At 48.5% G+C, this 15390-nt stretch overlaps 1 protein-coding gene across 2 annotated transcripts; it reads right to left on the reverse strand.

Moving 5' to 3' along the window:
- Nucleotides 1-11043: 11043 nt before the first annotated feature.
- LOC120661278 (L-type lectin-domain containing receptor kinase SIT2-like) lies at nt 11044-13900 on the reverse strand. 2 transcript variants are annotated; one of them, XM_039940062.1, is made up of 2 exons: nt 13034-13179; nt 11044-12872 (listed from the first exon to the last, which is right to left on the reverse strand). In XM_039940062.1, exons 1-2 carry the CDS (start codon nt 13040-13042, stop codon nt 11199-11201), a joined length of 1683 nt encoding a protein of 560 aa, XP_039795996.1. In that variant the 5' UTR covers nt 13043-13179; the 3' UTR covers nt 11044-11198. The 2 variants fall into 2 exon arrangements, with proteins under 2 accessions (XP_039795996.1, XP_039795985.1); XM_039940051.1 differs by having other exon boundaries at nt 11044-13900.
- Nucleotides 13901-15390: the final 1490 nt, after the last annotated feature.

Here is a 15390-nt window from a genome sequence, read left to right on the forward strand (position 1 = left end):
CAAGGTCGTTGATAGGGACATCGGTGTTCTGAAGTCTGAACGGTCATTGTAGTCCTTCATTCTTTCTCTAACGCTCTGAATCAATTGCACAAGTTTCCCATCGGACGCTCCGCGCAATATCGGGAATTCACTAATGTAACATCGGATATCACCTCTTGCAACATACGAAAACGTAGTAAAAATTGTCTGTAACGTCTGATTCCGAGATGGAAAATTCCCACCGCAACATATACATTATGTTTCGTTCAACATTCACACAAAAATGTAACATGTTGAAATAATATTTGCAACATTAACACTTACTTTATGGGACATTCAAAATTATATGTTACAACATCGGAAATCACAAATTGAAAACATCAAATAAAAACCGTTCACCCGTTGCAACAATATAAATCGTCTACTGCAACCTCCAAAAACAATATTTGCAACATCACACCTCGGCGCCCTACGGCCCGCCCGGTGCTAACCTGCACAGCCATGGCCTCGCCAGCGGTGAGGGACGGTGGAACGGCAAGGGCGCGCGCGCAGGGGCTGCGCGCGGACGCGGTGAGGCTCACTAGCTAGGTCACGGAGTGGGGAGACTCGGCGATGAGGATGTTACACGAATGGCCGACGGCGGTTGCAGAGCTCATCACCGGGAGGTCCTGCAAGGCGGTGAAACGGAGGGGTGGGGGCTCCAATCGGTCGAGGAGGATGAGGGGAAGCCGTAGCCGCGAGGAATTGAAGAATGGCTCACCACAGGCGGCCAATTTGGCGCGGCCAGGGGTGCCCATGGCCTCGCCGATGTTGAGGGGTGGCGCGCTCAGGGGCTATGCACGGGTGTTGCCGCCGATTAAGGGCCAACACACGATCGCACTCAAACATGCGGCGAGCAGCGACGCTGCTTGCAGCGCCGCAGCACCAACCAGTCAGACCGGTATGGACTGGTCAGACCGGTCTCGTCGGGGTAGTCCGATGAGGATCCAACGAACGCCCGCCCGGGAGGGACCCCGTCGGGGCAGGCGCACCTTGGGTTGCTCTAGGCTCAGCAGGCCAGCTAGTGCATCTTCAAACGCCATGGAGACGAATGAAGAATAACATGTCGAGGTTAGAAAAGCTAGGGTTTGGATAAAAGGTAAAGACAATAAAAAGATAGATTGGTTTTTGTATTTGATCGATTAGATTGGATTCCTCAATCGGCCGTGGCCTTTTATATTTATAGGGTGGGGTGAATTTATCCCCCAAAAAATCCTTTTACAAGATCTACATCTATTAAAAGGGAAAAATCTGGTTTACACCCTCCAACTACAGCAAAAGTCCGATTTCCAACCTTCAACTACAAAACCGGACAACATAGGCCATCCAACTGTCAAAATCGGGCAAATTTGGCCCCTAGAGTGGTTTTGAAGGTGGTTTTCCATTTTGTGAGAATTACAAATATTTAATTTTACACAAAAAATTTATAATTAATTCATTTTAAGTCAAAAAATTATGAAATGGGTATCAAAAGTTTTCTAAAAAATATAACCTATCTATTGTCACATGACTTGTGAGCAAAGCCAGCAATACTTGTTATCTTGGACCTGGTGACTCGCTCGTTGAGATCACCTAGCATCTGTTGAGGTGGATGGCGACGCTGAATGTGTCGCGGTGCTTCTCGTGTCGAAGTCGCCTCCTCCTCAACCAAAGCTGGTGCCTCCTCAGGTGCAGCTGGTGAAGCCTGAGTCACCTCCTCGAACAGCCCCCGCGAAGTAGACGTAGTCGGGTCGGGGCCGTCGTCATCGTCCGAGCTCGTGGCAGAGATAGCTGGGTCCACAGCACGCGTGGTAGCCTCAGCGTCGCCATCTGCAGCTTCTTCCTCCTCATCTTCAAAGATGGAGGTGCCGAGCTCATCATCTCCTGCAACTTCAAAGACAGAAGAATTGCACGGTGCAGTCTCGTCGAAAGTGACTTCACAAGTCTCTCTGACGATGTTAGTATCAATAATCAGCACACGGTACGCTCTAGAGTAAGAAGCATAACCGAGAAAAACACCGTCAGACGAGCGAGACTCAAACTTATCAAGATTTTCATCTTTCAGCACAAAGCACCGGCAACCGAAAACTCTGAGATGGTCAACACGGGGCTGGCGTCCAAACCGCAACTCATAAGAAGTCCTGTGCATGAAAGCACGTAAGAAAATGCGGTTGGACACGTACCAAGCGGTGTTAACCGCCTCAGTCCAGTATTTGTGAGGAGTCCTATGCTCATCGAGCATCGTCCTCGCCATCTCAACCAGTGTCCGATTCTTCCGCTCTACAACTCCATTCTGCTGTGGAGTGTAGGGAGAAGAATACTGGTGTTCAAGCCCTTGATCACTACAAAAGGCGTCAAAACGAGCGTTTTTGAATTCTGTGCCATTATCACTGCGAATCGCTCTCATGGCTTGGGGTAGCTCGTTTTTCAACCTCAAGATTAAGTCTCGAACAAACTCGAAAGCCTCATCCTTGGTTCTCATGAAAAAGACCCAAGAATAGCGAGAAAAATCGTCCACGATTACAAGAACGTACCACTTCCCACCGACAGACATCACCCTAGAAGGACCAACTGTGTCCATGTGTAGCAACTCTCCAGGGTGAGCGGTCATCACCTGATTAACAGGTGGATGTGAAGTAGCAATCATCTTACCGTGATGACACGGATGGCAAATAAGGTCCTTTTCAAACTTCAATTTGGGCAATCCTCGGATCAGGCCAAGTGAGCTCAGTCTCGACAACAAATCGAAGCTCAAATGTCCAAGTCTCCTATGCCACTTCCACAAATCAGAAGAAGGACCAGCCATCAAGCAACGAGAAGGACCAAGAGGAGTTCCAGAGAAATCAACCAAGAAAACCCGATCGCGAGGTGTAATCCGGCAAACCAAATCTCCTCTGGAATCCAAAACACGCGAACAACCCTCCTTGAAGCGAACCTCAAACCCCTCATCAAGAAGTTGCGAAACAGAGAGCAAATTAAAGCCAAGATTCGAAACCAAAGCAACTTCTCTCAGGGTAAAGCGATCTGAAACCCGAACAGCGCCAAGTCCACGTACCTTTCCTCTTCCATTATCCCCGAACACATTGTACTCCTTTGAGCGCATTGGGGTGAGGCTGGAGAACCATTTGTCATTTCCGGTCATGTGGCGCGAACAACCGGAGTCCATGATCCACCTGTTCTCCAAGCCTCCAACCTGCACATCAGTAGTGAGACAAAGGGTGAGCAAATGTCTCAACACTGGGGTTAGCAAAGTGAGAAGCAAACCAGTGTCGAGCCATTTGCTCTACAGAAGGGTTAGCAAAACTAGACAGAGCGTATCCCCCATCCTGTCTACCGCGTGACTGACGAACACCACCGCGAGGAAAGCGTGGAAGCCTCGGTCCCGTGTTCCATAGCCATACTGAAAACGACTAGGAGCACGACCGGCAAAGTGACCACCCGATGGAGCACGGTAACCACCACCGTCTCCCTGACCTCCACCTACACGGCGCGCCCTACCATCTCGCCTATCACCACACCGAGAAAGACCATGCACCCGAGCAGAGTACATGTCCGCGTTCTGTCTCTCCTGCTCTCTCTCCTCACAGCCCGCTTCCTCCTGAAGAAAAACTCCTCCAGGTGACCTTCCCTGTCACAGAACTCGCAGTGGTACCTCACCTCACGCTTGGGAGGTGGAGGCCTAGCCTGCGGACGGGGAGGAGCAGCCCTCTTCTTTTGGGCAACCTGGGCTGTGGCAGCAGGGAGCGGGTCGAGGGGGTTCCTCAGCGCATTGGGCTTTGGAACCCAAACCTGCTTCTGCGGAGGTGCTTTCGGTGGTTCTTTAAGCACACCATCTGCGGGGTCAACAAGCGAAGGCTGTGTGCTCGTGCAAGCAGTGTTTCCAGCAGCCTTGCTAATCTTACCATACAACCTATCAAAGTCTGACTTCGTGTATGTGTAACCGACCCCAAACTCATCACCACGCTTGAACTGCTTAATCATCATGCCCTACTGCGGCTCACTGCTAGAAACCCAACTCAGAATCGCCCTAAGATAGGTATTCTCATTCTCTAAGTTGGCTTTCTCTACCGCAAGACTATCTAAGTCAGCAATCAAACCAGGGCAAACAGAGCAGTCAATAGGTGGGCTAGACTCTACGACCTTAGTCTTTCCAAAAGACTTGATCAAAGCGTTCTTCTCCTCTAGCTCCGACCTAAGCATGGGACAAAGCTTACAAGCACCAAGCAAAACTGGCCTAGACTTCATTTCCTCTAGCTCGCACACAACAGTAGCAAACTTGGACTGCAACGAAGCTAGATCGGACTTAAAGATAGGACACTCATCACATTCAAGCACATCGCTAACAATAGGAGCGTCCTTAACCAGTTCTAGTTCATCCTTGGCCTTAGCGAGCTCATGAGACACGTCAGAAAGCGAAGTCTTAGCAACATCTAAGTTCGCGACGTTCTCATCATGCTTGGCACGGAGAGCAACAAGATCATTCATGTGAGATATGCAGCCAGTGCACTTATCCTCACTAGATTTCTCCCTAGCACAAGCCAGCTCAGCCCTAAGCTTTCTACGCTCTCTAGTTGCTTCCTTAAGCAGCATCTTCTGATTGTCGAGAGCGGCGTACAACTCCCTAACTTTTGTATCAAGCAGGTCGATCGTGGAGTTTACCTCTGAATCGCTCTCGGATCCAGGAAAAGAGCCTGAGTGCGTCGGTGTAGCATGTCCACCCGAAGACGCACGAGCACCATCGGCTTCGCCCGCCATGGTGCAGAAGCTCTTGCGCCGACCAGCCGCCAAGCAAAGGCCGATGAAGCCAGTGGCTTCCTTGTCCCGCTTCTTCTTCTTCTTCTTGTCGTCGTCGTCGGAGGTAGGTGAAGAAGAGCGGTCGGTGTCGGAGCTCTTGTCGAGGTCGCTGAGCTGCACCAGGAAGGCCTTCTCCCGCTTCTTGGCCTTGTACTGGAAGCGCTTCTTGAGCGACTCCTTGTCGAAACGTCCTCCCCGGTCACGACTGCGGTGCTTGTGGCGCCGACGCCCCTTGTTGGAGCCTCCCTCGTCACGGTCGCGGTGGCGGTAGTAGTCGAAGGAGTTGTTCTGGCCACCGCCGGACTTCTTGGGGCAATCGGCGATGAAGTGGTTCAGATCGCCGCAGTTGTAGCACCCGGGGTTCTTCTTCCTCTACCTGTTGTGGTAGACGCGCTGGAACTTGCTGATGAGGAGGCACAAGTCATCGTCGCCCAGCGTCTCCAGCTGCTCATCTGAAACAGAAGGCAAAGAGGCAAGAGAAAAGCCAAGAGCAGAGTTAGCATTAGAGCTCGATCCACCACCTGGGCCAGTCACAAGAGCGACACTCTTGGAAGGAGGGGCACCATTAAGCTTGGCTCGTGTCTGGTTATCCACCTCCGTGGCCTTGAGCTTGCTGAAAAGCTCGTTCACGGTCAGAGTCTCGTAGCCTGCAGACTCAATGATCGTGTCCACCTTGAAATCCCACACAGAGCGATCAAGTGCGTAGATCAACTTGATAGCCTTCTCGTGCTCTGTGTACTCAAGGGCACCAGCAGATCTGTTCGCATTGACTTTGTTCACAATCGACTAAAAACGACTGAACATCAAGTCAATGCTCTCACCCGGCTCCTGTGTGAAGTTCTCGTACTCACGCCGGTGGGTCTCGAACAATCTGGCCTTCACCTGAGGTGTACCCTCGTGGTAGTTCTCAAGGCACGTCCAAATTTTGTGGGCTTCCGGAAAACCCTGGACGCGTGAGAACTCCGCACGAGAAACGCCAGCGAATAAGGCATTGACGGCCTTGACGTTAGCCTCGTGCTGGGTCACCTGAAGAGGTGTGGTCCGAACAGCCAGCACCTCGTAAAGCTGGTTCGTGGTAATCTCCCAGACATCGGCTCCCATGCTCTGCAGGAAGGCTCTTATGCGAACCTTCCAGTAGGCATAGTCCTCGCCGGAAAACACCGGGATCTTACCAAGACTCGCCATGGTCGCCGAGTGTTTTTCGAACCGGTTAAGATACTAAAAACCTCAACCAAGCTCTGATACCAATTGAGGGACCGAAACCGGCGACCACAGGGGGGTGAATGGGAGCCGATCAAAATTTCTTAGAAATTTGAAACGTCGGCCTATGTCCCAAAATTAGCGCAAGCCCTTGAACCTAGGTCAGTGAGAATAGCTATGGACAAGCTATCTTGAAGCAGAAGACCCAGGTCGCAGCGCGGGAGCAAAGCGAGTCGAAACGCAGAACTGGACTGCACAGACCGGTCAGACCGGTTGCACAGACCGGTCAGACCGGTCGGGCAGGGAATTCAAATTCCAGACCGGTCAGACCGGTTGCTCCCAGACAGCCCGCCAACAAAGCTTTAAAAGTCAAATCTTGAGCAAACGAAGTCCAAATTCGATGAAACTTGGAGGATAGCTTCGCATCTACCCCATGAACATATCCCCAAGAGATCTTTCCCAAAAGATTAACAGATCGTGAGAATTCGAGGGAAGATCAAAGAGGATTGGGGTTTTCTCAAAAACTCAAAATCTCCAATTTGTGAGAACTCACGATTCTAGGGGTTTTGCCACTAGGCTAGATAGATCAGAATTGTCACAACGAGTTCGGTAAAACACGAATCCACAAGCTTGATTCCTCTAAACACGAAACATCCCAAAAGAGGAGAAATCAAGACAAAAATGCAAAGGAGAAGGGAGAGGACGAGTACTCAGCACACAAAGGTGAATCTCAACAGGATTTCATTCATAAATTTCGGAGGAATTCACCTATACAAAGCTAGAGCCATCCGCCCATCATCCACTCTCTAGATTTGAGAGATTAGCTATACCTAACCCTCTTTTGCGTTGGAGTTCTTGGCCCTAACCTAGAGCAGGGGCAGGGAGAAGAAAAAACCCAAAGAAAACAAAAGACTCAAGAGCCTCAACCAGCCACGGGCTGGTGGGGGGTATTTATACCCGGCTGCTGCGGCCAGACTGGTCAGACCGGTCGGGTCAGCAGCACCCTGCTGTACAGCCTCGATCGACGGCGGAGCTTTTTTCTTCGACTCGAAGTCTTTGCTGCGATGCCGCCACGTCGACGAAGATCCGGTCCGCGGTTTTGGAGGGTCCGCGAAACCCGGGTAGGTGGCCGGTTTTGAGAAAACCGCCAAAACCTCATACGCGGGAAGATTCCCGCCTCCACGCCGTGGCCCTAGACGCCGTTCCCGCCTCAGCCTTCTGACGGCTCTAGATGCCGCCCGACGCCCGTCACCTCCTCGCCCGCAGCGAGGCCCTAGACGCCATCGACGCCCGTCGCCTCCGCCAGTCCCGAGACCGACGCCCGTCACCTCCACGACTTGGCGTCTTCAACCGCCGTCCGCCTGCTTGGTTTTGTGGCGCAAACCAAGAAACCCGCCTTCCGTCGCCGCTTGCGCCCTCTATCCAGGAGTGGACGCCACAGCTGCCGCCCGGCCTGAGCTCTGGTCCTGGCTGCCCTTCACCGCCGTCCACCGCACGGTCCATCAGACACAGCACCTCCACGGCAGCTCTCCGTCGACACTTGACGTCCGTGTACCTGCAATCCAAAGACCAAGCACACGATCACACCGCACGGTTGACAATTCACTCATCACATGCAGGATAGAGTACTCTCGTTCCTCATGTATTGATGAGCTGATATAAACTTTTTTTATATGAAAACTCGTAGGTTTACGGATTCGGATACCCTATTCTCAGATCCATGCGCTATCAGAATATAATTCGGGTTTCGTGTGTACCTATGGCCACGTCACCCGCCGGCATGTCGAATTGTGAGGGATCGGGGCGAGAGCTAGCTAGCAGGTCATCACATGGAGAAGCAGGTGGGCAGGCAGCGTGGATGGCCACACGTACGTACGCACGCACGCCCTGCTGCCGCTGTCCGCCCATCCATTCAGACTCCTGATGGTCGCACAAGCCGGCAGGCACACTGCTGTACTGTGTCGCCAGGGTGCGTTCACGGACTCACCTTTCTCAGATGACCGACTTGACCTCGCTCGCCGCCACACACAGTAACTATTACTGCTAGTACCTACTCACAGCCTCGCGGTTACAAGTTAGCTTTGTGTATGGTATCGATAATCGAGACCTCCTAATTTATTTTGCAAAAAAAATCCTAACTTTTTGGTTTTTATCTAATGATTTAGATGACTGTATGTTGTAGCAGCAGCCTTCAATTTCTGTATCTGATCGACGCGGTGCTCCATTCTTCTGTCATGGCTCGTGGTGGTCACTGCCTAAGAGTGGTAAAGGGCCCAAAATTTTAAATTAGAAAATCTAAAAACCGAGTTCTGAAAGAGCCGAGCTCTAATTTAATATAATTTTAAACTAAATAATTTAAGGACCTGTGAAGAGGCCACTAAAATCATGACCCATTGCCACCCTGTCGCTGCCCGCTAGCTGCATCCTGCATGAATGAATGCTCTGATCGATCCGTCCATGTGCAGAGGCCGTGGCCACGGGACAGAGCGAGAGAGACACGACGGCAATGCAGAGACAGGATGCCCAGATAGATGCAGCCATGCAGGCGCGGCTCTCAACATCATCACAAGTCCATGACAAACATCTAGGAATGGAGGAGGTGGGGGGGTTGTTTATAATATAGAAAAAAAAAGAGTTCAATTTACACTCTCGAATTATTGTGAAAATTTAATTTTGAATCTTGAACTGCAAAACCGAATAAATTCGGATAAATTTATTCTTTGGGGTGCTTTTGAAGGTGATTTTATATATTTTAAAAAATAGAAAATTCTAATAAGATCTAAAAAACCAAAACTAGTTTATTTTAAATAAAAATATATATATAACTAGTACCAAAATTCTTCTAAAAATGTAACATGTCCATTATTGCTCTATTTGAATCTTAGTTATTCCAAATTAATAACATAAATACAATCAGCCAAATATTATGAACATAAAAAAATAGATTTGAATAAATGACAAGTATCGTGCCAATAGATAGGTTGCATTTTAGAAAACTTTGAAACCCCATTTCGTAGTTTTTTGACTTAAAATGAAATACTTATCAGTTTATAGTGTAATTTTTATTATTTTAGTTCTCACAAAATGGAAAACCACCTTCGAAACCTAAAGGGCCAAATTTATCCGATTTCAATAGTTGGATGTCATGTGTTATCCGGTTTCGTGGTTGAAGGTTGAAAATCAGACTTTTGTAATAGTTCGAGGGTATAAACCCGATATAATTTATTGTTGTAATCCAGATTTATCTACATTAATTTTCTGCGTCAATTTTTATTCTCCAAATCTAGTTCAGTTGTGTGATATTAATATTATCCCCATTATTTTTATTTTGCCTCAACGAGAATGGGCCAATACAGCTTCAGAATCGGGCCATATTGAATGAAAGAAGCCGAAGACAAACGTGGGCCTGATGGCTGGTAGGCCCATGCGACTTCACGGCGGAATGAGAGAAGCCCCTCTTCTTTTCATCTTGGCCCGTTCCGCCCCACTGCTCCACGCCTCCTGCGTCGCGCCGTCACCGTCAGATCCTGTGTGAACGCTAGAAAAGAGACAAGACGCTATCAAGCTACACCGACAGAGGTCCACACTGCATTAGGTTTCGTACACACTCCCGTTTTCCTTCTATTATAATGTCTTGAGCATCTTCTTCATCATCAACTTGGCCATTGAATTCAAGTCTCCAAATTTTTCCTTATACCAGCTCTGTACCTCATGCCACCCTAGAATTACCTAGAATGGTTTAGTTACTTTCAAGTGTGATGCCATGTATGGAAATGACTCTTCTACTTTATCACCATCAAAATATCACATCAAGGCTAGGCATATCCCAACATGCAACACTTCAGCAAATACATGAAAATTGCAGGATGTTTGTTTGGATTTTTATATTGTGGAGTCTCATGCTAAACACTAAGTTTTCAAAACGTACACTAAGTTTTCAAGTATTTCAAAAGGGAAGAATATACACGGGCCACAGCTCCTCAGCCCGACAAAATATCTAAACCTGCCATTATAATAAAGAACACATGAACGCAAATTTTCCCTAACGGCTCAAAAAACATCCAAGTTTGCACTATTTGTTGACCTCCATAAAACCTCGATGAGGGCCCTAGCTGGCAGCACCGCAGCCGGCGTTGAGCGCATCATTCACTGCGGCTAAGGCGCTAAGCCGCTCGACTCGGCGGTGGCAACGCGGCGGCGCCGACTCCCCCGCCGCTTGCCAGGCTCCCGAATGCAGTTGCCTCCTTCCGGTGACTAAAGGTTTGCCTAATTACCATTCCAGTTCATATGTTTCTCTAATGGCGTTTCTGATGCTAGGATTGAGCCTTACAGTTCTAGTCTGCAGTAGGATTTGGCTGTACCGGTCAAGTAAATTGTATGCCAGTCAATCTGAACTTCAAAACTGCACAATCGAGAGATACCATAAACCTCTCATGCGAAAGTTTCCTGCTTCATTATTCAAACCGCAGCAATTTCCTAATTTAGGTCCAAGGCCCAAACTGCACTGCAAAGACAGACATTGTAGGTGTCTGATTTATTCCTCAACCTCAGCTAAAAAAATCCAAGAAGAACTTTTCAGTATGTTCAACTTACAATAGTAAATATGTTAGGATATATAACTGATTATTAATCCTTTCTGTGGTATACAAATGGAAATATAGTTGTCTGTTTTTTAGATGCCACCAAGTCTGCTACGTTTGGAGAAATGTGTTCTGTAGTCTTTACCTTAGCTTCACAACACTCCATGCTAGTCTGAACGCATGCAACAGATTTCAGGGGTACTGGTTGAATGCATTTTGAGGGACTTCGACAGACTACCATCACCGGATGGTACCAAAGCTGTGCGCTGGGCAATTTGGAAAATAAGAAAATAATGGTCGTTACTAGAAAATTGTGCTCATTTCACTTCAGTGGTTAATGCTGGATTCAGTTATCTTCTCAGGCCTGTAGTGCATGGTGGCAAATAAAGCATTAAGGGTGGCAGATGAGCGATTACCTGAAAGTGAGGGATGGGATCTACTAGAGACAGTAAGTTATTCAAACTGTAATTGATAATAAAGATAGTGCAGGGGCTCTCAATGCATGTATTCAATAGTGAAAACTTATATTAAGAATCTTATGTTTTCTAAGAGCTTATATTACAAATATAGGATGCACGAAAATGTAAATGAATACTGCACTTGCTGTCGGTAAACCATGCTCGAGTGTCATCTTCCTCCAGAGAGGATGGACATTGTGCCAAAGCTTGTCATTAACTGCTGATGTGACATTGTGGATAGGTTGAATCCTTCGTTCTCCATCATGGACAAAATTTTGACGTTCATATCCATCAATGTTGCATCAGGGAATGGTACATCTCCATCGAGGTATTGCATAACAAGTTTCATGCTGGGCCTGGAACCAGCAAATGGGTGAGAACACAACAACCCAAGCCTTAGCAGCAAGCATGCCTCCTCCATATCAAAGTTGCCATTGAGCCTTGAATCCACAACCTCAATGAGTCTTCTGTTTCGCCAATGTTCTAATACCCAATCAACCAATATAATTTGTGCATCTTGAGCATTTTGCTTCAGAGGCCTTTGCCCACAAGTTACCTCAAGAAGAAATATGCCAAAAGCAAAAACATCTGTAAGTGGGGATGTTTTTCCTGTGCGTGTTAGCTCAGGGGCTAGGTACCCTATGGTGCCAACCACATGTGTCGTTTGCGGGTCTTTCCCGTGGTCATATAATCTTGCAAGACCAAAGTCACCAAGCCGTCCATTCATTTTGCTATCAAGTAGCACATTGCTTGCCTTGATATCTCGGTGGATAACAACTTTTTCCCACTTCTCATGGAGATAGTGTAGACCGCATGCAACATCTTGGATGATATGAAACCTCGTAGACCAATCTAATATGCATGTTCCCTCATCAAAGTACAAGTATTTATCAAGACTCCCATTAGACATATAGTCATAAACTAAAAGCAGTTCACCCTTTCGTCGACAGTAGCCAAGTAATCTTACAAGGTTACGGTGTCGGAGACAACCAATGCTTACAATCTCTGCAACAAACTCCTTCATCCCCTGCCTTGACTCATGAGAAATCTTCTTCACAGCAACCTCCAATTTAGATATTGGAAGTACTCCTCTATATACACTCCCAAATCCTCCTGTTCCAAGTAGGTTCCTTTTGTTGAAACCTTTTGTTGCATGGAACAAATCCTTATATGCAAATCGGTGAGGCCCAAACTCAGCCTCCCAATCTTCGCACACCTCGGCATACATCTGTCGTCTCCGCTTGAGTTCAAAGATGATGACTATAGTCACGGATACTAATGCTGCTGTAGCTATTGGTAAGATGATTTCCAAGATTTTGGATTGAGGCTTGGGGCCTACACGTGGTAGCTCTGGCAACTTGGAAGTGTCAATGGCTGGAGCTGGCATACTCATGCCAAAGCTCCAACCAAGAATATAGTGTCTTGAATTGATTGGGCTAGTTGCAGCTGAAAAACCAATGTATGCTGGCTCTGTGAATACCTCAGAGAGGTTATAGGTGGCTGTGATCAGTGGTCTCATTGGCTTGGGCATTCTGATTGGAGCCATGGTCACACTGATCCTTGTGTACTGAGAGTCATAATCAACCCACACTTGCATTACATCATGGCTAGCAAGGGTCAAGTTCTGGAACGTACCATCTTCGTTGTCATAGTAGCCAGCATCATGCGACTGCACAGAATGTAGACTGTTGACATCGATGCCAACATGATTGTTGTTGATGTCATGGAACTCCTTGTTTTGGTTAGTGTCCAGTTCGACTGCAAATACATGGTTGGTGATCTTGCCGTTGTTCTGTGGGTTGAAGAGGCCCAGGTACTGGCTTGGCAACGCAGTGGAGAAATTCTTGCTCGGAGAGATCAAGAACACCATGCCATGCGCACTCAAGTCAGCATGAAGAGAGACGATGCCAAACATAAAGGCAACAGAGAAGGATTGCACAGCACCATTTGGGGTCTTGCGGAAATGGATCGGGGTCGGGTAGAACGCGTGGCCTTTCATGTTACCTGTTCCATTAGTCAGCTGGAGTAAGCCGTCTGGGGTGACTGTTGCAGCACCATCCAGGGTGAGGTTGGCACCACCGAAGCCAGAGTAGACGAACTGCTTGTCACCGGTACACAAAACAGCAAGGATAAGGCTGTGGAAAATGAAGAGATAACACACAATTTTCATGGCTGGAATGATCAAGGTCAAGGCTGATCAAGGAGAGGAGCTTATGCTGTATATGCCTTGAATGACGATTTACAGTTGCACTGTACACACAAGATATATATAAATATATATATAAGAGCTAGATCAGTTGATTGCAAGGATCTTTGCTGATAATGGAGTTACTGGCAGAGATTGGGGAATCTCTTGCAGGTCAGTGCATTCAATAGTTGTCTTTTCATCATTGTCTAAAAGTTAATGAGGAAAGTGATACTCCTGCCTTTCCTTTCTCTGAGGGAACGTTATGACTAGGATAGTAGTTGATATTGTAGGGTATTGATGCATTAAGTATGATGTGAGTTGAGAACTATGCGTAGCTTCAGTTAGGTAAATTTCTTTCCGTTATCGAAAAAGGTTAGTTACATTTCTTGTGGTGGAATTAAGGATGCAGGCTAAACAATGCATCCATAGGTGGAATCTTTCCACCTATTTTTGTTAATTAGTCTTTGTATATTGAGATGCCTGTGTGATGGCTTCAGTCAAAATATCTGCAGGTCCAGACTATAGAAGTGCTTATATAGGTAGAGTGTGCGTGTGCAAGCCTTTATAAGTGTGAGGGTAAAAGTGCATATGTGTATTTAATTAAGTGTTTGGGCCTATATTGTGCTTCGGAAAATCAAGTTATAATTGGAGTTAAGTTGATCTTGTGGACGGTTAAGTTTTAGCCATATATTGCAATATAGTTTCTCTTGTAAGCTTAGACCTCATAGGATGGCGTCGCGGATCCGCTGAGCTTGCGTGCGGGATGCCTATTTTGGCGGCAAACCAGCGAGCACAGGTACCTCTCATCCTCCCCAATCGTGACAGATCGAGCTCCATGAGGTGGAAAAGCAATCGATCGAAGCTGTAGCAACTGATTAGCTACTCGTCAAAAAATCAATTGCTTATGTTGATTTCAATTTCTTGCCTGCTGCAAGCGCGCCATGTTCCTCATCTTGGCCATCGCCACCGCGTCCGGCCGTCCCCACTGGCCTCGTAGATGAACATGGCGACTCCCCGGGGGGTGAGCGACCGTTCGATTTGGGGAGGAACAGAAACTTATAGTGCAACTGCAGTCTTCTCGATGGGAGAGATGTGTTGGGTTGATCTCCACCAGTTGGCCCAACGGTCAATTGGGCCTTTGACTCGCGCTCTGATCGGGAGCGCCCAGCCCAAGATAAGGCTGGTGGGCCCCCGTCGCGTAGCCCTATAAAGACAGGATGGGGACTGGCGGCTCATGGCACGAGGTTCGCCGCCGACCAGTTTTCCCCACCGAAACCCTAGTCGCGAACCGATCAGCGAAGGGCTAAAGCGACGGGAAGCGCCACCGGCACCAGCCACTGCACCACGCCGGCATCAGCTCTACCGACGCGCCATCGCGTCACTGCATCGCCAACCCTAACAGCGGCGCCATGGATCACGGCAAGTGTGACAGATTTTGTCCAAAGGAAAGTGAGTTTTTCCGTTCGATCTACACCCTAGTCGATACGTTTAATCTAACAATGGCATCAAGAGCCAGGTTCCAGTGTGTAGATTGAGATTGGGATGGATTCAATCACGAATCGAAAGAAACAGAGACAAGGTCGAATGAAATCGATCTCGGATTGACAAAGCAAACAAATCCAAAACCCTAGTTGGTCTGGAGGATTCAAAAGATTGCATCATTTCGGTGCGAAGAAAAAAAAAGAAAAGATTGCGAATGACATCAAAGAACAGAGAGAATCGATCAAAATCGAACTCAAAAGACTCAAACCCTAACCCTAGAAAAGAGGAAAGGGGCGGCGGGCTTACGGAGTCTCGTCGGGCGTCACCACCGCCGGTTGTTACCGCTCGGCACAGCTACCTGAGGCGCCGGCTCGCCGGCGTTACACCGCCTCCGTGCGGGACAGGGGCTCGCCGGTGTGCCACTGCTGTGCATGCACTCGGGGCCCGAGCACCGACGCCAGGCCGCTCGACGGCGGCGCGCCCGCATACTGACGAGCGCGCGCGCCGGCGAGGGGGCCGGTGCCGGCGCCGCCACCTCCTCCAGTCACCACGGGCGGCCGCCGCTCGAGCTAGCGAGAGAAAGGGGAAGGAGAATGAAAGAAAGAAGGGAGGCCCGGCCTTGCGCGCGGTCATGGCAAGGGCCATGGCGTGGCGGCCGGCCTGCCACGGCGCGGCCGTGCGGCCCGCTGGC

The sequence above is a fragment of the Panicum virgatum genome, chromosome 2K (genome assembly GCF_016808335.1).
Source record: "Panicum virgatum strain AP13 chromosome 2K, P.virgatum_v5, whole genome shotgun sequence".
NCBI classification, from domain to species: Eukaryota; Viridiplantae; Streptophyta; class Magnoliopsida; order Poales; family Poaceae; genus Panicum; species Panicum virgatum.

What these genes read in the sequence shown, in the direction of transcription:
- LOC120661278 (XM_039940051.1), bottom strand. Translation starts at nt 13,199, where the DNA reads ATGAAAATTGTGTGTTATCTCTTCATTTTCCACAGCCTTATCCTTGCT.